Raw genomic sequence first — 17,927 nt, 5'->3', positions numbered from 1 at the left:
GCTCTGCCCTCCGGAGTCTGGCTCCACTCTAATGATGAGCTCTAATACCTGACTGGAACTTTTCAAATAAGCTGTCATGTAGAAAATGTGTTCACTGACAAGCAATAGGCTTGTATAGAATTGTGGAGATAGATAGATAGATAGATAGATAGATAGATAGATAGATACTTTATTAATCCCGGAGGAAATTGCATATAAGGGGAATATTAGATTTACAGCAGGTCTGTAGTCAGCTGGGACCACTGGATCAAGAGAGGCTTGATTACAGCTGTTCTAACGGTCTTCAGACAGCTTTGTTGGGTTGACATCTCAGAGACAAGTTGCTGGTTTAGTAATTAGCTCGGGGTCTAGGACACAGGGTGTTGGTTTATTAGCTGGGTTGGGATCTATTCGACAAGTATTTGGTTTATTAGTTGGAATGGGGTCTAGAAAACAGGTTGTTTGCTTAGTAATTGGAATGGGGTCTAGGAGTTAGGTTGTTGGTTTATTCGTTGGGATAGGGTCAATCAATCAACCTTTATGTAGCGCTAAATCACATCAACAGACATTTCAGTGGGCGCAAGCATAAGCGACAGCGGCGGGGAAAAACTCAATAACTCCCAAAGTCCTTAAAGAAACTTCATTTAACAGGAGAGACAGAGAAAATAACTTCTGCAGTCGAGGCTATGGCAGCTTATCTAGTAGAATTTGTGTTTGTAATTGTAGGCTTTATCAAAGAGGGTTTTGAGAGGCCAGGAGATGGTTCCAGAGTAAAGGAGCCAGATAGCTGAAGCTTCTGCCTCCTGTTCTACACTTAAAGACCTGATGTGTTACCAGAAACCCTGCTACCTCAGATCGAAGGGCCCTGGGAGGGTGATACACTTCAATGGGGTCCTCAATGTAAGAAGGAGCCTTACAGCGACCAGCTCTATATGTGATCATGAGGATTTTGATTTTTATTCTAGATTTTATCGGGAGCCAATGTAAGGATGCCAGGACAGGAGAGATGTGCTCTCTCCTCCCAGTTTGAGTCAATATGCAGGCAGCTGCATTCTGAGCCAGTTGTAGAGTCCTAATGGAGGAGCTTGAACAGCTTGAACGTCTTTAAAGGATAAGAAATTTCTAATTTTAGCAATGCTTCGTAAATGGAAGAAGGCTGTCCGAGACACAGACTTAATATAAGAGTCAAAGGACAGATCTTGATCAAAAATCACTCCCAAGTTCCTGACATCATTAGTAGAGGATAAAGCAATGTCATCTAAGTGAATTGCAGTGTTAGAAAAATCGTCTTTAATATGCTTAGGCCCAATAATAATCAGTTTTGTTACTGTTCAACATTAAGAAGTTGTGAAACATCCAAGATTTAATATCCCTGAGGCAAGTCTCTAATTTAGTTAGTTGATCACATTTTCTTGTTTTATTCGACAAATAAAAGTACATATCATCTGCATAGTAGAGAAAATTGTTGTTTTCTAGTAAACAGGGTGTTGGTTTATTAGTTGGCATTGGGTCTAGAAGAGAGGGTGTTGGTTTATTATTTAGTTTGGGGTGTCTAGTTGACAGGCTGTTCGTTTATTAGTTGGGTTTGGGTCTAGTTGACAAGGGATTTATTAGTTGAATTGGGGTACAGTAGACAGGTTGTTGGTTTATTTCTTGGATTGGGGTCTAGGAAACAGAGTATTTACTTGTTGGGCAGGAGTCTAAGAAATGTTGTTGGTTTAGATCAAGAAGTAGTGACAGTATTTTGTTGCAGGTCAAAGAGAGAGCAGTCTGGGTACAGACTGGGTCTCACCACTGTGGTTAAGTGTGTTTGAAGGTAAATTGATCTAAAGGCAGGCCTTTAATAAGTGTATTTTGTGTGCTTGTAGAAATGCTGTGCTCCATAGATCTACAAACAAAAGCCATTGATGACTGCTACTTAACAGTTTGATGTTAAATACAGTCCAGGCATGACCCTGGCCCTGACAGTCTGACTGTTTTTCGTCTGTTTCCCTTAACAGAGGTTTTGTACTGATATTTTTACAAGACATTTTAGACGCCTGTCCAACCAGAACAGCTAATAGCTGGTTGAATTTAAAGTTACCACTAAAGTAATAGATTGGTATAACACAAATGGCAAGGAGGGTGCACTCTTTGAGTTATTGCTTTTGTCAATCAAACTGTATATGACCCCCTGCCTTTGTGATGCTGATGTCAGTTCAGTGAGTGTTGTGTTGTGATCAGGTCCCCGCCCGCTGTGGGATGACTGTGAGAGACTCCCTGAAGAAAGCTCTAATGATGCGAGGCCTCATTCCGGAGTGTTGTGCAGTGTACAGGATACAGGATGGGTAAGTTGTCTAAAGAGAATAATAAGATGCTCTACATGAGGATGATAACCCAAATGCTTAGTTCTAGAATATTATGTTCAAGTAAAAGAACTCATTCGTGGTACATGAATTTAGGCATCTGTTGTGACGCCTGTGTTGGGATTCTGCTGAAAATCATTATCCAAACTTTTCTGAAGTTTAAACTGCCAGAAGTGTGAGGTGTAGCCTCTATGGCCCAACTGTCCAATTCCTGTTTCAGAGAGAAGAAGCCGATTGGCTGGGATACGGACATCTCCTGGCTGACAGGAGAGGAATTACATGTAGAAGTGTTGGAGAACGTGCCGCTCACCACACACAACTTTGTAAGTACTGTACTGTCCAAAAGCAAACATCTCGGGTCAAATGGGAAACACCCATCTTGAAATGCTCATTCTTTTTTGTGTGTTTGACAGGTGAGGAAGACCTTCTTCACACTGGCCTTCTGTGACTTCTGCAGAAAGTTGCTATTCCAGGGTTTCCGCTGTCAGACCTGTGGCTACAAGTTCCATCAACGCTGCAGCACAGAAGTTCCCCTCATGTGTGTTAACTATGACCAGCTAGAGTAAGTCAGACAAACAAAGAGGTGTTTGTTTACCTTCAAACCTGTTGCACTGTACGGTTTTATGTTGCCTGGGTAAAGGCGTCCCTATATGTTGGTTTGTCATGGCGGCTATTGCCTTCATTAGGACCGGCAGTAGCTCAGTCCATGAAGTCTTGCCTTGGGATGGTGGTTGTTTCACGATCAGTATGGAGCAAAAGTATGGAGGGTCAATTGGTATTTGGAGAGGTACCAGTTCACCTCCTGAGCACTGCCAGTGTCCCCTCGAGCAAGGCACCAACCCTCATAAGTTGCTCTTTGGGAGCTCTGCTTAGTCCGTGTGTGTGTGTGTGTGTGTGTGTGTGTGTGTGTGTGTGTGTGTGTGTGCGTAAAAATAATGTCCCCACAGGGATCAATATACGGTAGTATTTAAAAAAAATACAGTATGTGTACAGTATGTATAGTATGTGTTGGAGCAAATTCATGCCACTAGTCCAGTGAACGTCATGAACAAACCAATGCATTTTATTTAACCAAATTAAAACATGGATATCAATCAAGTATATGTGACTAAATCATCATGTACTAGAAACAAGCACAGCACGTTACTATTACATCTGCAGGCAGTAGGCCTGACTGATGGGAACAACTGTATGTCATCAGCATAACAGTGATAGAGATGCCAGACATCACTCAGGAGGTACTCATAGAGACAAAACAAGATAGACGAGGACTGACTTGTGGAACACTGTACTTAATATGGCTGAAGGAGACAGATTTGCCAGTCAGGTATTGGACACCAGAAGAATTGCACACATGGAGCCTCAGTGTAAAATAATTCTGTGATAACTAAAAAAAAAAAATCCAATCCATCCATCTTCATCCGGATTTGGGTCGCAGGGGCAGAAGCTTCAACAGGGAACCCCAAGCTTCCCTTTCCCCGGGAAGCTTGATCGATCGTCCTCGTCTTGTCGTCACCAATTTGTGGTTTTAGCTTGTAAAAATAGAGGAGGTCATGACCCAAGTGAATATTTAATGATCGTGAGCGTTTGGGTCACTTCGGCTATTTCCGTCAGCATGCTTCGGCTATTTACATCTGCCGCTATTTCCGTCGGCATGCGCGCCGACGAAGAAGAAGACGAAGAAGATGCGCTCCGTCTAGCGAGAGAAAAAGTTTGTTTTCTTATGTATCGCTCGGGGATTTTCGCGAGTCCAAAAAAGTTGCAGTTTTAGCCTTTCTTTCCTAAAAATAAGAACGCCACCGTGGCTACACAAGCTAAAAACCTTGTAGCCACCCTGGAATTACTCCGCCAATGGCAAAGTGGCGAATGGCTAGTGCAAGCCCAGGATTTTGGCTGCCAGTCTGAAGGCAGCCAAAGAGACACTTAAAGGCTCATTCATTAAAGGCATGAGCATAGAGACTACTAGCAGTGAGTTAACCGGAATAAAGTGACACAGGACAGTCGTATATGTTCAGTTATAGTGCTATGTAGTTTAGTCCTGATGGCAGCAATGGTATTTATTTCGCTTCACCCTCACACACATTGACCGTAGATTGATGAACATTGAGTTCACCTTTACATAAGGACTTGTTTGGTCTTGAACTTGTCAAGATCTGCAACAGATGTTGGTGAACTAGTGGCAATCATACCCTGGACTCCCTAAAGACAGCTCACAGGTCTAAGAGAAATGTGATCAACTTCCCTGCGTGCCTTCAACAGATTCTGAATCTTCGTGTTGGTCTTATGAAGTGTGTCTCATTGCACCAGCCTGACTACTGTCTAACAACTGAACATTTAGGTTGTTTGAATCCACACTTCAGCCAGTTAACTCCTTTTACAACTACAGTGGTTTGAAAAAGTTTGGGCAGCCCTGATAATTTTCCAGATTATAAATCACTAGTTGTTTGGATCAACAATTTCAGTTAAATATAACATATAGCACCTCCCCTGTGCTGCTACCTTGCCGTAGTGGGGAGGCTTGCATGCTTCCGTGACTCTAAAGGCTACACCGGAGGGGGTTCATACCCCCAGTAGGTGAAACCATGCCGGGCAGGTTTTGGAGTAGTGGTCGGACAAAAAGCAGCACCTGGTCCTCCAGGTTGGGGGTTGGACGTGGGGCTAACAACCGCACCCCGTAAAACACTTGCAGTTACAGAAACGCCGACAAGAAAACCGACAGAGGACACAGGCCTGGGAGAGAGGAGCCCTTCAGTTCAAAGACGCATGACGTTGTGTGGTGAAAGCCAGGAGCCCCAGGAAGCCGCAGGACCGACCATCCTTCTCTCAACCAGGAAGAAAATTACCATCGGAACTTGGAATGTGAGAACAATGTACCAAGCAGGGAAAACCTTCCAAATATCACAAGAGATGAAAAACTACAATCTTGTACTTCTGGGAATTAGCGAGGCAAGATGGACACAGTCGGGTCAGAAAAGACTAATGAGTGGAGAACTACTGATTTACTCAGGCCATGAAGATGACTGTGCCCCACACACAGAAGGGGTAGCTAGAATGCTATCAAGAGCCGCACAGAGAGCATTAATAGAATGGGAGGCCTGTGAATCAAGGATCATCACAGCATTGTTCAGAACAGCACAGGAAAAGATAGAGATGAATGTCATCCAATGCTACGCTCCAATGAACGACAGTGAATGACAAAGAGGAGTTCTACGACAGACTGCAGAAGATACTGGACAAATATCCAGAGAAGGACATCACCATCCTTATGGGTGACTTTAATGCAAAGGTAGGAGAAGTAAGCATCTGATATGAAGAGGTAATGGGAACACATGGACTTGGAGAAACAAGTGAAAACGGAGAGAAGTTAATGGATATCTGCGCACTTAACAAGCTTGTTATCGGAGGCAGCATCTTCCCCCATAAAAGGATACACAAAGCAACATGGGTATCACCTGATCACACAAAAGAGAACCAAATAGATCACATCTGCATTAGCAAGAAGTTCAGAAGATCACTACAAGACGTGAGAGTTAAAAGGGGAGCAGATGTAGCATCAGACCATCACTTGCTAACTGCTAGACTGAAACTCAAACTGAAGAAGAACAATACAGAGAAAACGGCTAACAGACAGAAATACAACGCGAGCCTATTGAGGGAGCCAGAAAAACAAGAAGAATACAGATTGAAACTATCAAACAAATTTGAAGTTCTCCAGGACCTGCTTGAAGACGACAGCAGCACCAAAAGTCAGTGGCAACATATCAAAAACGCACTAGCATCCACATGCCGAGAAGTGCTCGGCTACAGGAAATTTCAACAAAAGGAGTGGATATCCACAGAAACTCAACAAACGATCCAAACAAGAAAAGAAAAGAAAGCAGCCGTGTCAAATAGCCACACAAAAGCATCAAAGGCAAAGGCACAAGAAGAATATACAAATGTCAACAGAATGGCAAAGAGATGCATTAAGGCAGACAAGCGCAAATACATTGACAACCTAGCAGATGAAGCAGAGGAAGCAGCCAGAAATGGGAATATGAAGCAGCTCTATGACACCACAAGAAATCTGTCGGGCAAGTATAACAGGCAAGAAAGACCGGTCAAGGATAAGGATGAACATTACAATGGACAGCCAACTAAGTAGATGGGCGGAACACTTTGAGGAACTGCTCAATAGACCCCCACCCGCAAACCCCCCAGATATCCAACCAGCACAGTCCGACCTCCCCATCAATTGTCAGATACCCAGCAGAGAGGAGATCAGGAAAGCCATTAAACAGCTGAAGAGTGGGAGAGCAGCAGGGCCAGATAACATCCCGGCAGAAGCCCTAAAGGCAGATGTAGAGACCACCATTAGCATGCTGCATCCACTCTTGAAAAGGATCTGGGAGGAAGAAGAGATACCCTCTGACTGGAAAGAGGGCCTTATCAACAGCTCCCTAAGAAAGGAGACATGGGCAATTGCAACAACTACAGAGAGATCACCCTGCTCTCTGTGCCAGGGAAAGTACTAAATAGAGTCATCCTCGACAGAATGAAAGATGCAATTGACCAGCAACTAAGAGATGAGCAAGCAGGATTCAGGAAGAATCGGTCATGTGTCGACCAGATTGCCACTCTTTGGATTATCATAGAACAGTCATTAGAGTGTGAACTTTGTTGATTATGAGAAAGCATTCGATAGTGTACATAGAGAAACAACCTGGAAGTTATTGAGACACCTTTGAGTGCCCACCAAGCTAGTGAACATCATTAAAAACAGCTATTCTGGAATGATTTGTAAAGTGATACACAATGGACAGCTAACAGACCCGTTTCCGATTAAGACCGGGGTCAGACAGGGTTGTCTATTATCCCCATTCTTGTTTTTATTAGTCATTGATTGGATTATGAGAACAACAACAGAACAAAGGAAGAATGGAATCCGGTGGACATTATGGACACAGCTGGACGATTTAGATTTTGCAGACGACCTGGCACTACTGTCACATAATCATCATCAGATGCAAGATAAGACAAATAGACTGGCAGAGACATCCTCACAAGTAGGACTTAACATCGATGAGGGGAAAACAAAAAGCATGACGATAAACACAACCAGCACTCAACCAATCATTCTAGGAGACACCATGTTAGAGGAAATAGTCCTTCACCCACTTGGGGAGCATCATCAGCAGTCGGGGGAGGTACAGAGGCTGATGTGAAAGCGAGGATAGGTAAGGCAAGAACATCATTTTTACTTCTCAGGAACATCTGGCGCTCTAGAGAGATACAGCTAGCAACAAAAATCAGAATCTTTAACTCCAATGTCAAATCCGTTTTGCTCTATGGGGCAGAGACATGGAGAACCACAAAGCTCACAATAAATTAACTGCAAACTTTCACAAACCATGCCTCAAACCATGCCTTTCAATGCTTCAGAAGAATCTTGCTGATCTTGATCCAGTAGATTTTCAACAACGATCTCTGGACGAAGACACAACGACTTCCAGCTGCAGATGAAATTGGATGAAGAAGATGGAGATGGATCGGGCACACACTACGCAAACCAGAGTCAAACACCACCAGACAGGCTCTGACCTGGAACCCTCAAGGGAAGAGAAGCAGAGGCCAGTCCAAAAACACCCGGTGGCGGGATCTCCAGACAGACACCAAGAGACTGGGATGCACCTGGTCGCAGATAGAGAAAAACGCCTGCGACTGTGTACAGTACTCTGGAGGTCCCTTGTCGACGGCCTATACCCCAGCAGGGGTGTAAGGCGTAAGAGAAGAGATATCATATAGCAGAAAAAACAGAGCAATATTTCCGAAGTGAATTGAAGTTAATAGGATTTGCAGAAAGTGCAATAATTATTTAAACAAAAGTAGGCAGGTGAATAAATTTGGGCACCCTTGTTGTTTATTGATTTGAATACCTTTAGCACTAATTATTGATCCACAAAATTTGTTTAGTAAGGTCATTGACCCTCGACCTACAGACAAAGATGATGCCAATCATGAAAAAGAGTATTTACGGTGGCCAGTTGTAAGTTCTTTTCCTCTTTGCATTTTCTATGAATAGTGGCAACATGGAAGCCTCAAAACGACTGTCACATGACTTGAAAACAAAGATTGTTTAACATCATGGTTTAGGTGAAGGATGCAAAAGGCAATCTCAAAGATTTTAGTCGTCAGTTTTCACTGTAAGGAACGTAGTGAGGAGATGAAGAACACAGGCACAGTTCTAGTTAAAGCCCGAAGTGGAAAGCCAAGAAAAGTGGTACGCCTGGCCGACAGAGAAAACAATGTTCCAAAACAAACACGTGCTAACCACAGTAAAATTTGGTGGTGGTTCCAGCATGCTGTGGGGCTGTGTGTCCTGTGCAGGTACTGGCAAATCTTGTTAAAGAAGGTCGCATAGATTCCAGTCTGTATCACCAGATTCGTGCAAGTAATGTTTAAGAATCGTAGACAAAGCTGAAGTTAGACTGGGGCTGGATATGTGGACAAGACAGCGACCCTAAACGTTGTTCAGATTGTACTAAGGCATTCATGTAGAGGAACAAGTTCAATGTTCTAGAAAAGCCATCTCACTCCCAGACCTGAATATTGTCAAAAATGTTTGGTGTGATTTAAAGCGGGCTGACCAGTGCTGGCAACCATCAAACTAACCCAACTGGAGAAGTGTTGTGAAGACAAATAGGACAGCATCTTCATGTGTAATGAGCGATTTACAGTTTTTTTTTTGTCACCCGTGTGAAAAGTCCCCAGAATCCATTGGGGCCTTCTGTTGAATTCAGCTGTTATACATTAAGTAATTTGTTCATGCCAAATTTGAACAGGCCATAACACACCAGCCAGAGTCTAGACACACACTCATTTAAACAATCGCTAATCTTCATGCTATGTTTTGCAGCTTGTTGCTGGTGTCCAAGTTCTTTGAGCATCACCCGTTCACCCAGGAGGAGGTGTCCTCGGAGGGAACTACCCCTGTGTCTGAGACCTGTCCGTCACTCCCCCCGTCAGACTCGACTGGGTGAGTCCTTTGAGCACCGACACAACACCAAGCTTTTCCCCTCCCATCCAGTAGCTTCATTTACCGCTGGGGGAGTCTGGTGGAGCTCGCCAGTGAAAGTCAGGCTTCTGATGATTTTGGACTGACTTTCACCAGTGCAGTGGTAGAAGCAGACGGAGTTGTTCTGTTGGGGGATAAACCAGAACTTAGGCCGTGTCTACACACATCCTGTGTTTTATGATGAGCTTTCTGTAGCAGGAACCAACTTCAGCTTCAGTTTTCAGACTCATCCAGCTCTGATAAATACGAATAAACAAACTGTAATCAACTGATCTCATCTATGCAGGTCTATTTGTCACACCACTGTGTCCCCGTCAAAGTCCATACCCATTCCACCCAGTTACCGGTCCAACGAGGAGGAGCACCGGAACCAGTTTGGCCAGAGGGACCGTTCATCTTCTGCTCCCAATGTTCATATCAACACCATCGAGCCCGTCAATATCGACGTGAGTGAACTTATAACACACATTAACTGTTCAAACGCTGCCTGCAGAGACTACGAGAGTTTTCCATTCGTATCTCTGTGGACGCAAATAGTCACAAGTTTAAGAATCTATCCATCCATTTTCTTATCATCGCTTTATCTGCTGTCGCGGGTCACGGGGAGCTGGAGCCTAACCCAGTTGGCTTAGGGCGTGAGGCTGGAGAACATGCAAACTCCGCACTGAGCGGGATGCGAACCCAGAACCGCCTTGCTTGTGCGACAACAGCGCTACCCGCCGCGCCACCGTGTCGCTTGAGTTTCAGAATAGAAACAAATAAAATGGGTCCAGGAAAGCTGAAAGAAGAATACTGGAGGAAGGGCAGAGACTCTCTGTACATCTTTATTCAAAGTTACACCTGCTTAGCCAATAGGGATCTCCGTCCACACGTATCCGCATCAGTGCGTTGATCAACACGTGTATCAGCAGAACAAATCCGACAACGACAGGAGAGAGGACCGGGAGGTGTGGAAATTCACGCCGTTCTCCTGAAGGACGACCTCCATCACAGAGTTCTCCACCAGGGGGCAGCGCATCCCAGTCTGACCCAGAACTGACGTTTGCGTCTTTGGCGAGGAATGTGAATGAATGAATAATAAATATATAAACTTTATGACACATAAATAAACAGACGAACAAATATTCAAGTGCAAAGAATGTCTTTGACGTGGAGCTGTTAAACATCAGAAAATAGCCAGTTTTAGCTCCGTTTGTACATGAAGACACGGGTCACATGCATGACGTCGCAGCGGTTTTTGTCGCGGGGACACGCCCCCCGGATAGAAAAAGTTGCGGATACAGCGTCCACACGACAACGCAGACCCAGCATTTTCAAAAAGTTGCATTGTTGTTCCGGATATCTGCGTTGTCGTGTAGATGGAAGGCGTAAACGCAACAAAAAAGTTTTTAAAAAGCTCCGTCATCATGTGGACGGAGCCTCAGTCTTCTTCATGTTTGCTTGCTTGAAAGCTTTATGGTCCGCTGTTGCAGTTTCACTGTGGAAAAAGAGAAACTGTAGTTTTACTGAACAGCTGTTGAGGTACTAAGTTTACAGCTGGGTTCCAGATCTTCTCCGGTCTTTGGAAGCTAAAAATGTGACAGAACTGAAGTAAATGTAATACAATACGTACTGCAGCACTGACCAACGCTCATACAGTGTAGTATCTTTCATCTCGGGCCATCAACCTGCTTTGGCCTCTACTCTTAGGTTCTGTTCATACATGTTTTCCGTGTCTCCTGACACTGAGTTGTTGACAAGTCTTCTGTGTTCACTAAACTATAAGGTAAACGCGTTCACCCAATTAATGTTTTCTTTCAGGACCTGATTCGAGATCAGGGCTTACCACGCTCAGATGGAGGTAGGGAGACGTCTGTGGTTTATTCCTTCATTTGTTTTCTTCACCCACCATTCTGTGTCTGCGTGATGTTGGTCTTGTGTTTGTGTCTGTGTCTGTGTGTGTGGCGTTCGGACCCCATAAGGCCTAGTCAGATCTATGGAATCCTGCACCGTGGACATAGACGTCCATTCAGATCTGTGGATCAGGGTTCCTCAAAGAACACTCCCATTCAGTTTGAAAACACCATCTAATGGTCATAGTAGCCATGCATGGAGCCCAGGGGCCTTTGGTTAAATTAACACGAGGTCCAGGAGGTCCACCTCCTCTCTGCTGAGGCCCAACAGATACCTACAGCTATAGCTAATGCTACATCTTCACATCGTCCACCTGTGTGTAACAGAAGTCTTTTCCACGTCTCCCCAGACTGAGAGTCAGACTTTCACAATAACTGCTGAAGCTCTGCATTACACTAATCTGCACATTTTTTTAATCAAGTTTTAAATTTAAGCAATTTTCATGTTATACACTGTCACAGTCAGGGGTTTGTTGCAGTTGCAGGGGTGGTTGTGTTTCCAGTTGCGTCCAAAGGCTTTATGGTCCATGAGAATCCTCCGTGTTTGGATCGGAACCGCTCTACATGACATCCAAATTTGTTTTGCTCCTTCAATAGCAGAAGAAGCCAGTGGGTTATGATTATTGCCTCGTTATACATAGATGCCTTCCTAAAGTCGGGTGTGTCTCACTGAGCTTTGCTGTTTAAACCTTACCACTGATCTTCTTTGAGGGACAGGTGTGTGGCCCCTGGCCCCTAGACTGCTGACTTGAAAGTTGTTTTTTGTTGGTCAATATTTACATCATTTTCAGTTTTTCAGAATAGAAATGTTCCCACAATGCTGCTGACAATGTCTCAATGTAACACTATGGAGTTTTGTTGAATTGCTGCTGTGTATTTTAAAGCATAGTTATTTATTTTAGACTAATTTTGCTATTTAAGCCTGGTGTTAAGCCTCTATTCTCTATTTTAGAAGTAGCTGTTATCAACTTTTATACAGTTGTCTATTTTAGATATGATCTATTGCAGACATACATGTCTATTTTAACCGTACTTTTCTGTTTTTACAAAGTCATCCTTTTTAGATATCCTTTAATTCACACAGTTTTTCGTACACAGTTGTCTCTTTGAAATGTAGTTGTGTATTTTAGACATGACACACAGTTGGATTCGTACCCAGGTCTGTCTTGCTGTAAGGCAGTCAAAACTATTTCATACATAGCTGTCTATTGTAGACAGTTTTCCTGTTAGACAAGCGGGTATAGTTCAATCTTTTTGTGTTTACGACATAGTTGTACATTTTGGACTTGGTTGTCTGAGAAATAGTGGTCTATTTTAAACGTCAAATCATTTGTTAATTTGTCTTTTTTAGACGGTTTTAGACATGGCAGATGTTTTAGAGGCAGTCAGAGTCTAGATACTGTTGTTAGGAACAGACTTAGGTAGAGACTCAGCTGAGATGTTCTAGTTTTCAGACAAACAAATCAGTGATTGTTTTTTTTTTTTGTACAATGGTACCTCTACTTATGAAATTAATTCGTTCTGGAAGAAATTTCGTAAGTAGAAAATTACGTAAGTAGAGAAGCGTTTTCCATACAAATGCCCTAATCTGTTCCAAGCCCCCAAAAATTCTGACATAAATGTTTTATAAAACATAAAAATGCATCAAAACATGTTAAAAATACATGTTACGATTAGATAAGTACACAATAAATGAGAGTTGTGCATAACTTAAAAAACAAAGACTAGAGTAAATAATAATAATGATGGTCATTTACCTTTTAACTGCTGTCCTCATTGTTTTTTGCCCTCTTTGGTTCATGCGCTCCTGCCCCACCATGAACAACAGAGTGAATTCCAGTCCTCCTCCTGAACTTCTCCAACCACCCACGTGATGCCTTAAACTCCTTAAACTTCCTTTTGTTTTAACAACGTGTCGATTGTAGATGCATTACGGCCATATTCTTTGGTGAGATCAACCAAACGCATCCCTTTTTCATGCTTTTCTATGATCTCTTGCTTTGTTTGTACTGACAAAAAAACTCTTTTCTCCGTCACTTTCTTGGGGTCCATAGTGAATACTCTAAAAGTTAATATATTTACGTAAAACTATCAGAACACCTCATGGGTTGAGGGCCGAATGACGAGGACGCTGCCTAGACACCTATGCAGCGTCCTTAGCCAATGAGGGACCTCCTCATTGGCTAAGAGGAGGTCAATCTTAGCCAATGGGATGCCAGGAAGATACGAGGTAATAGCCAGGAACCTGTGGGAGCTGCGAGTATCAGCCCATACTGTATTTTTACCTTTTGTAATTCGAAATTTCTTTCGTAACTAGAGGCAATATTTTCCTGTTGAGGCATTTCATAAGTGGAACATTTTCTTAAGTAGAGGTACCACTGTATACGTATTTGCGTCTTTCTCTAGATTAATTAGCTTAGCTTTAGCGCTGTGACTCTGACCTGTACGCTAGTGTTGAGCTCTGCAGAGCATCTGTAGACAATCAGAACCAAGCTAATGTGGTAGGAGAGGGCCACCCCCCCAGAAGCTCTGTTGGAGCTGTAGGCAGCAGCTAGGTGTAGGTGGGAGGGGCAGGGTGAGTAGCAGTGATGGTCTGTCTGTTTCTCTTTGCCCTGCAGCCCCCCCAACCCACCCTGCCCGCTGCTTGAGGAAGCACCGAACACGGACCTCAAGCCCCCTCCTATACTCCTACCCCAATGACATAGTGTTTGATTTCGAGCCCGAGCCTGTTTTCCGAGGTAGTTAGGCCTCTGTGTGTTCTTGTGTCCTCCCACCATCTCCCCCACTCCCTGCCCCCGAACCAGCCCTGTGTCACACCCACCATACCCTCCCCCCACCCCACCCCCCACCAGCCTGGTCTCCCCTTCATGTCCATGCTCACTTTAACACACAACCATCAGCTTCCTGGTTCCACAGAAACACCTTCCTTCACTCAGGTTCTTGCTCATTTTGATCTGCTCGCTTTAAAGACATTTGTGAGAAATCAGTGAGTCCACGTGTCAGCAAACAGTCATTTATGCTCTCTATTCTCCCTGTGAAGAAAAGAGTATGGCCTAGAGCAGGGGGGGTCAAACTAATTTTCACCGAGGGCCACAGTAGCAAAATGGCAGTCCTCAGAGAGCCAGATGTAACTCAGAAATGTAACTAAATGTAACTTGATATAATGTAAAATAAATGTAGCTACTCCCTAATGTTAAATACAGGCAAACCTCGGTTTCCGACCACAATTTCTTCCTGAAGGCTGTTTGAATAGTGATTTGTTCGAATTCCAAATACATTTTTCCCACTACAAATAAAGTAAATGGTCTTAAGCCGTTCCAAGACGCTAGAAAACGACCTTTTTTCAACATAATACCCATCCATTTTCTGCCGCTGTATCCGCGTACTATATTGTTATTTCATAATGTCATTTACTGTATATATCAAATTGTATAGTAAGGAAACATATCAAAGAAATGTAAAAGAAAGAAGCAAAGATGAGAAAGAAAGAAAAAAACCCAACGTAATCAGGTTAGCCTAAGGTACGAGTTACCGTCGTCTTTTGGACAGAAGTTTACGGTACCGTAACTCGTACCATAGGCAATGGAACGCAAATTAAGTGAAAAATTATTGAATACAGTAAACTAAAAGAAAAAGCACATTACCGTCACATTTTCTCTCCACTTTTCTCACGCTTGGCAGCGAGAAATAATAATAATAATGGATTAGATTTATATAGCGCGTTTCTGGACACTCAGTCGCTTTTACATTAAATCCACTATTCATTCACTCCTCATTCATACTTGTGATGGTAGACTACGTACGTAACCACAGCTGCCCTGGGGCAGACTGACGGAGGCGTGGCTGCCATTCTGCCCCTACGGCCCCTCCGACCACCACCGGAACAATCACACACATTCACACACCAGCGAGTGCCCCACTGGGGGCAAGGAGGCTAAAGTGTCTTGCCCAAGGACACAACAATAAATGACTCGGTGAGAGCGGGAATCGAACCGCCGACCTTAAATCATTGGACGACGAACGATACCACTGAGCCACGGTCGTCCCCAAAAGGCGTTCGTTTCACGATCGACTTCCAAATTTTGTTCAAATTCTAAGACGAAAAAATTCCGAATTTTTGGGTCAAATTCCGATTTGTTTGATGTCTAAAGCGTTTGAAAACCAAGGTTTGCTTGTAACTGAATGTATTAGTTATTCAAGTTACAAACGTTAGTTACAAGTAAAAAATGTTTGTTTCTCTGTTCTAACAGAAGTTCTTTTAATTTGTTATGGGTTTGGTCGACAGCCACAAAATTCCATCAATCAAGGATCAAACTATCCAATAAATAAAGAATAATAACATCAAACATACGTAGGCCATTAACTTTGCTCAAAAAGTTTTTGTCAATGTAAGAAAATGAGCTTAGCTACTGCATTGTGGGAAATGTAGTTTTGCTTAAAGCTCCCTTTTGACCTATTTATTTTTAGACGCTGACCTTTTTTGCACTCGCAGCCCACATAAAATGATGTGGAGGGCCACATTTGGCCCCCGGGCCTTGAGCTACTTGACCCGGCCCAGGGGCTGAATCCAGCCAATCAAGAGGGGCAGACCAGCCCCAGTTTTTTAGAATCACTAGTATGAAGAAGAAAAAAATGGACCAGTTGTGACTTCTGTATAATGTTTTATGAGTTCATTGACCCGGCCGCCTTGAGATCAGATGAAGCCACATGCGGCCCCCAGACCAACATGACTGCCACCCCCAGTCTAGAGTCCTTTAGTTTAGATCTGATGTGAGAAGGTTTACACCTGAGTGGAGCCACGATGACAACAGAACAAAACACGTGTAGGGAACGTGTTCTTGATCAGTGGTCTTTGTCTTTGGTTCCATCTCCTCTTTTGCTTCGGCTGAAACTGAGCACATCGTCCTGGAAACGAGAAACCAGATAATTCTAAATTCTAAACGTCGCTACAATAATTCAAAGTGCTGTTTGTTCAAGACCAGCTTGAGAAGAAGTTAAAGATCATTTAAGTCATTCAGCTCATACCTGCGACTTTGAAACCCAGTTAATCCATTAAAGGCCATCCACACAAGCACCCCCCCCCCCACACACACACTTCTTCGCATGTGACCAAACACACACCTGACTCCCTGTCCCGCCCAGTCCTCATTTCTTTCCTCTTCTGCTTTGCCTCACGTTTCCAACCCCCTGTCTACCTCACTGGTCTCCTGTCGTTGTTACGCTTCTCTCAGGCTCCACCACAGGGCTGTCAGCCACCCCCCCGGCGTCTTTACCTGGATCTCTGACCAATGTCAAGGTGCCTCAGAAGTCACCATGCCAACAGAGAGAGCGCAAGTCGTCGTCTTCCTCTGAGGACCGCAATAAGATGGTAAGAGGCGGTGGGAGATGCTTTGTGGGGTGCTGTGGGACCGATGGTGCTCACCCAGTGTCCTGTGGAACAGAAAACCCTAGGCCGACGGGACTCCAGCGACGACTGGGAGATCCCCGAGGGTCAGATCACTCTGGGTCAGAGGATAGGCTCCGGCTCCTTCGGGACGGTCTTCAAGGGGAAGTGGCACGGTACGAGCAGTTAACACCAACAGCACATTAGCAAACGATAACCCAGAACCACAGAGATCTGTGCTAACATGGGGTCAGTATTCGTAGCCTGACCTCTGACCTCTCCACTCCCAGGTGATGTGGCAGTGAAGATGTTGAATGTGACTGCTCCCACACCCCAACAGCTTCAGGCCTTCAAGAATGAAGTGGGCGTTCTCAGGTACTGCTCCCCCACCTACTCATTCGTTAGCATTCTGTCACGCGCTACATGTTAATGTCACATGACTGTAGACGTCTCTGAACAAAGTTACCCAAGGCTGCTGCAGTTATCAGGTTTCACCGTCCGGCTTATGCTCGCACCAGGAAAACCCGACACGTGAACATCCTGCTGTTTATGGGCTACACCACCAAGCCTCAGCTGGCCATCGTGACCCAGTGGTGTGAGGGCTCCAGTCTGTACCACCACCTGCACATCATCGAGACCAAGTTTGAGATGATCAAGTTGATTGACATTGCCCGACAGACCGCTCAGGGCATGGAGTGAGTTCCTCTCATTCAGTAGCAGTCAGAGCTAACCTCTGGTCTGCTGCTGTAAACCCGTGTCTGTCTCCCCCCTCAGTTACCTCCACGCCAAATCGATCATTCACCGAGATCTGAAGAGCAACAGTATCCTTCAGCAGCACGTCTCACCTGTCTGGTCTTTTTCATTCACAGTGTAGAGCAGGGGTCACCAACGCTGTGCCGGCGAGTGACCAAACGCCCCCGAGCACCCCTTATGGCGCCTGTGAGGCCTCCCACCTTCATAGTAAATGAGCTGACCAATCACAGACAGTTTTTTTCATTGTTTAAACAGCAGCAATATTCATCAAAAATATGGCACGAAATGTTAACTCATGGAGTTAACAGAGAAAGAGTCGTCAAACATCAAGGGGTGTGTCTGACTTTTGATGACATCAGCGTGTCATTCACGTCAGTGTGGTGGAATACCTCAGTGTAAACTGGGCTTAGCTCTGCACCCCCAGGAGAAAATCCATTCAACACAGAGAGATGTTAAAGATACATTACATTATTACAGGATTTTATTTGTTCTGTGTTGTTTTAATGTCCTGTAATTGTTTC

At 44.1% G+C, this 17,927-nt stretch overlaps 1 protein-coding gene across 2 annotated transcripts in view; it reads left to right on the top strand.

Annotated features, from left to right (window-relative positions):
• Positions 1–17,927, top strand: part of braf (B-Raf proto-oncogene, serine/threonine kinase) — a 35,855-nt gene that overhangs the window by 9,106 nt on the left and 8,822 nt on the right. Inside the window, exons 4-15 of one of the 2 annotated variants that reach the window (XM_068306419.1) lie at positions 2,203–2,306; positions 2,545–2,647; positions 2,738–2,886; positions 9,220–9,339; positions 9,665–9,824; positions 11,179–11,218; positions 13,889–14,008; positions 16,502–16,638; positions 16,712–16,829; positions 16,944–17,028; positions 17,172–17,348; positions 17,428–17,474. In XM_068306419.1, coding sequence (XP_068162520.1) covers positions 2,203–2,306; positions 2,545–2,647; positions 2,738–2,886; positions 9,220–9,339; positions 9,665–9,824; positions 11,179–11,218; positions 13,889–14,008; positions 16,502–16,638; positions 16,712–16,829; positions 16,944–17,028; positions 17,172–17,348; positions 17,428–17,474 — 1,360 coding nt within the window. The remainder of the gene's footprint in view (positions 1–2,202; positions 2,307–2,544; positions 2,648–2,737; positions 2,887–9,219; positions 9,340–9,664; positions 9,825–11,178; positions 11,219–13,888; positions 14,009–16,501; positions 16,639–16,711; positions 16,830–16,943; positions 17,029–17,171; positions 17,349–17,427; positions 17,475–17,927) is intronic. The other variant, XM_068306420.1, reaches the window with a different exon arrangement.

The sequence above is a fragment of the Antennarius striatus genome, chromosome 22 (genome assembly GCF_040054535.1).
Source record: "Antennarius striatus isolate MH-2024 chromosome 22, ASM4005453v1, whole genome shotgun sequence".
NCBI lineage: Eukaryota > Metazoa > Chordata > Actinopteri > Lophiiformes > Antennariidae > Antennarius > Antennarius striatus.
This window is presented reverse-complemented; position numbering and strand designations above follow the sequence as displayed.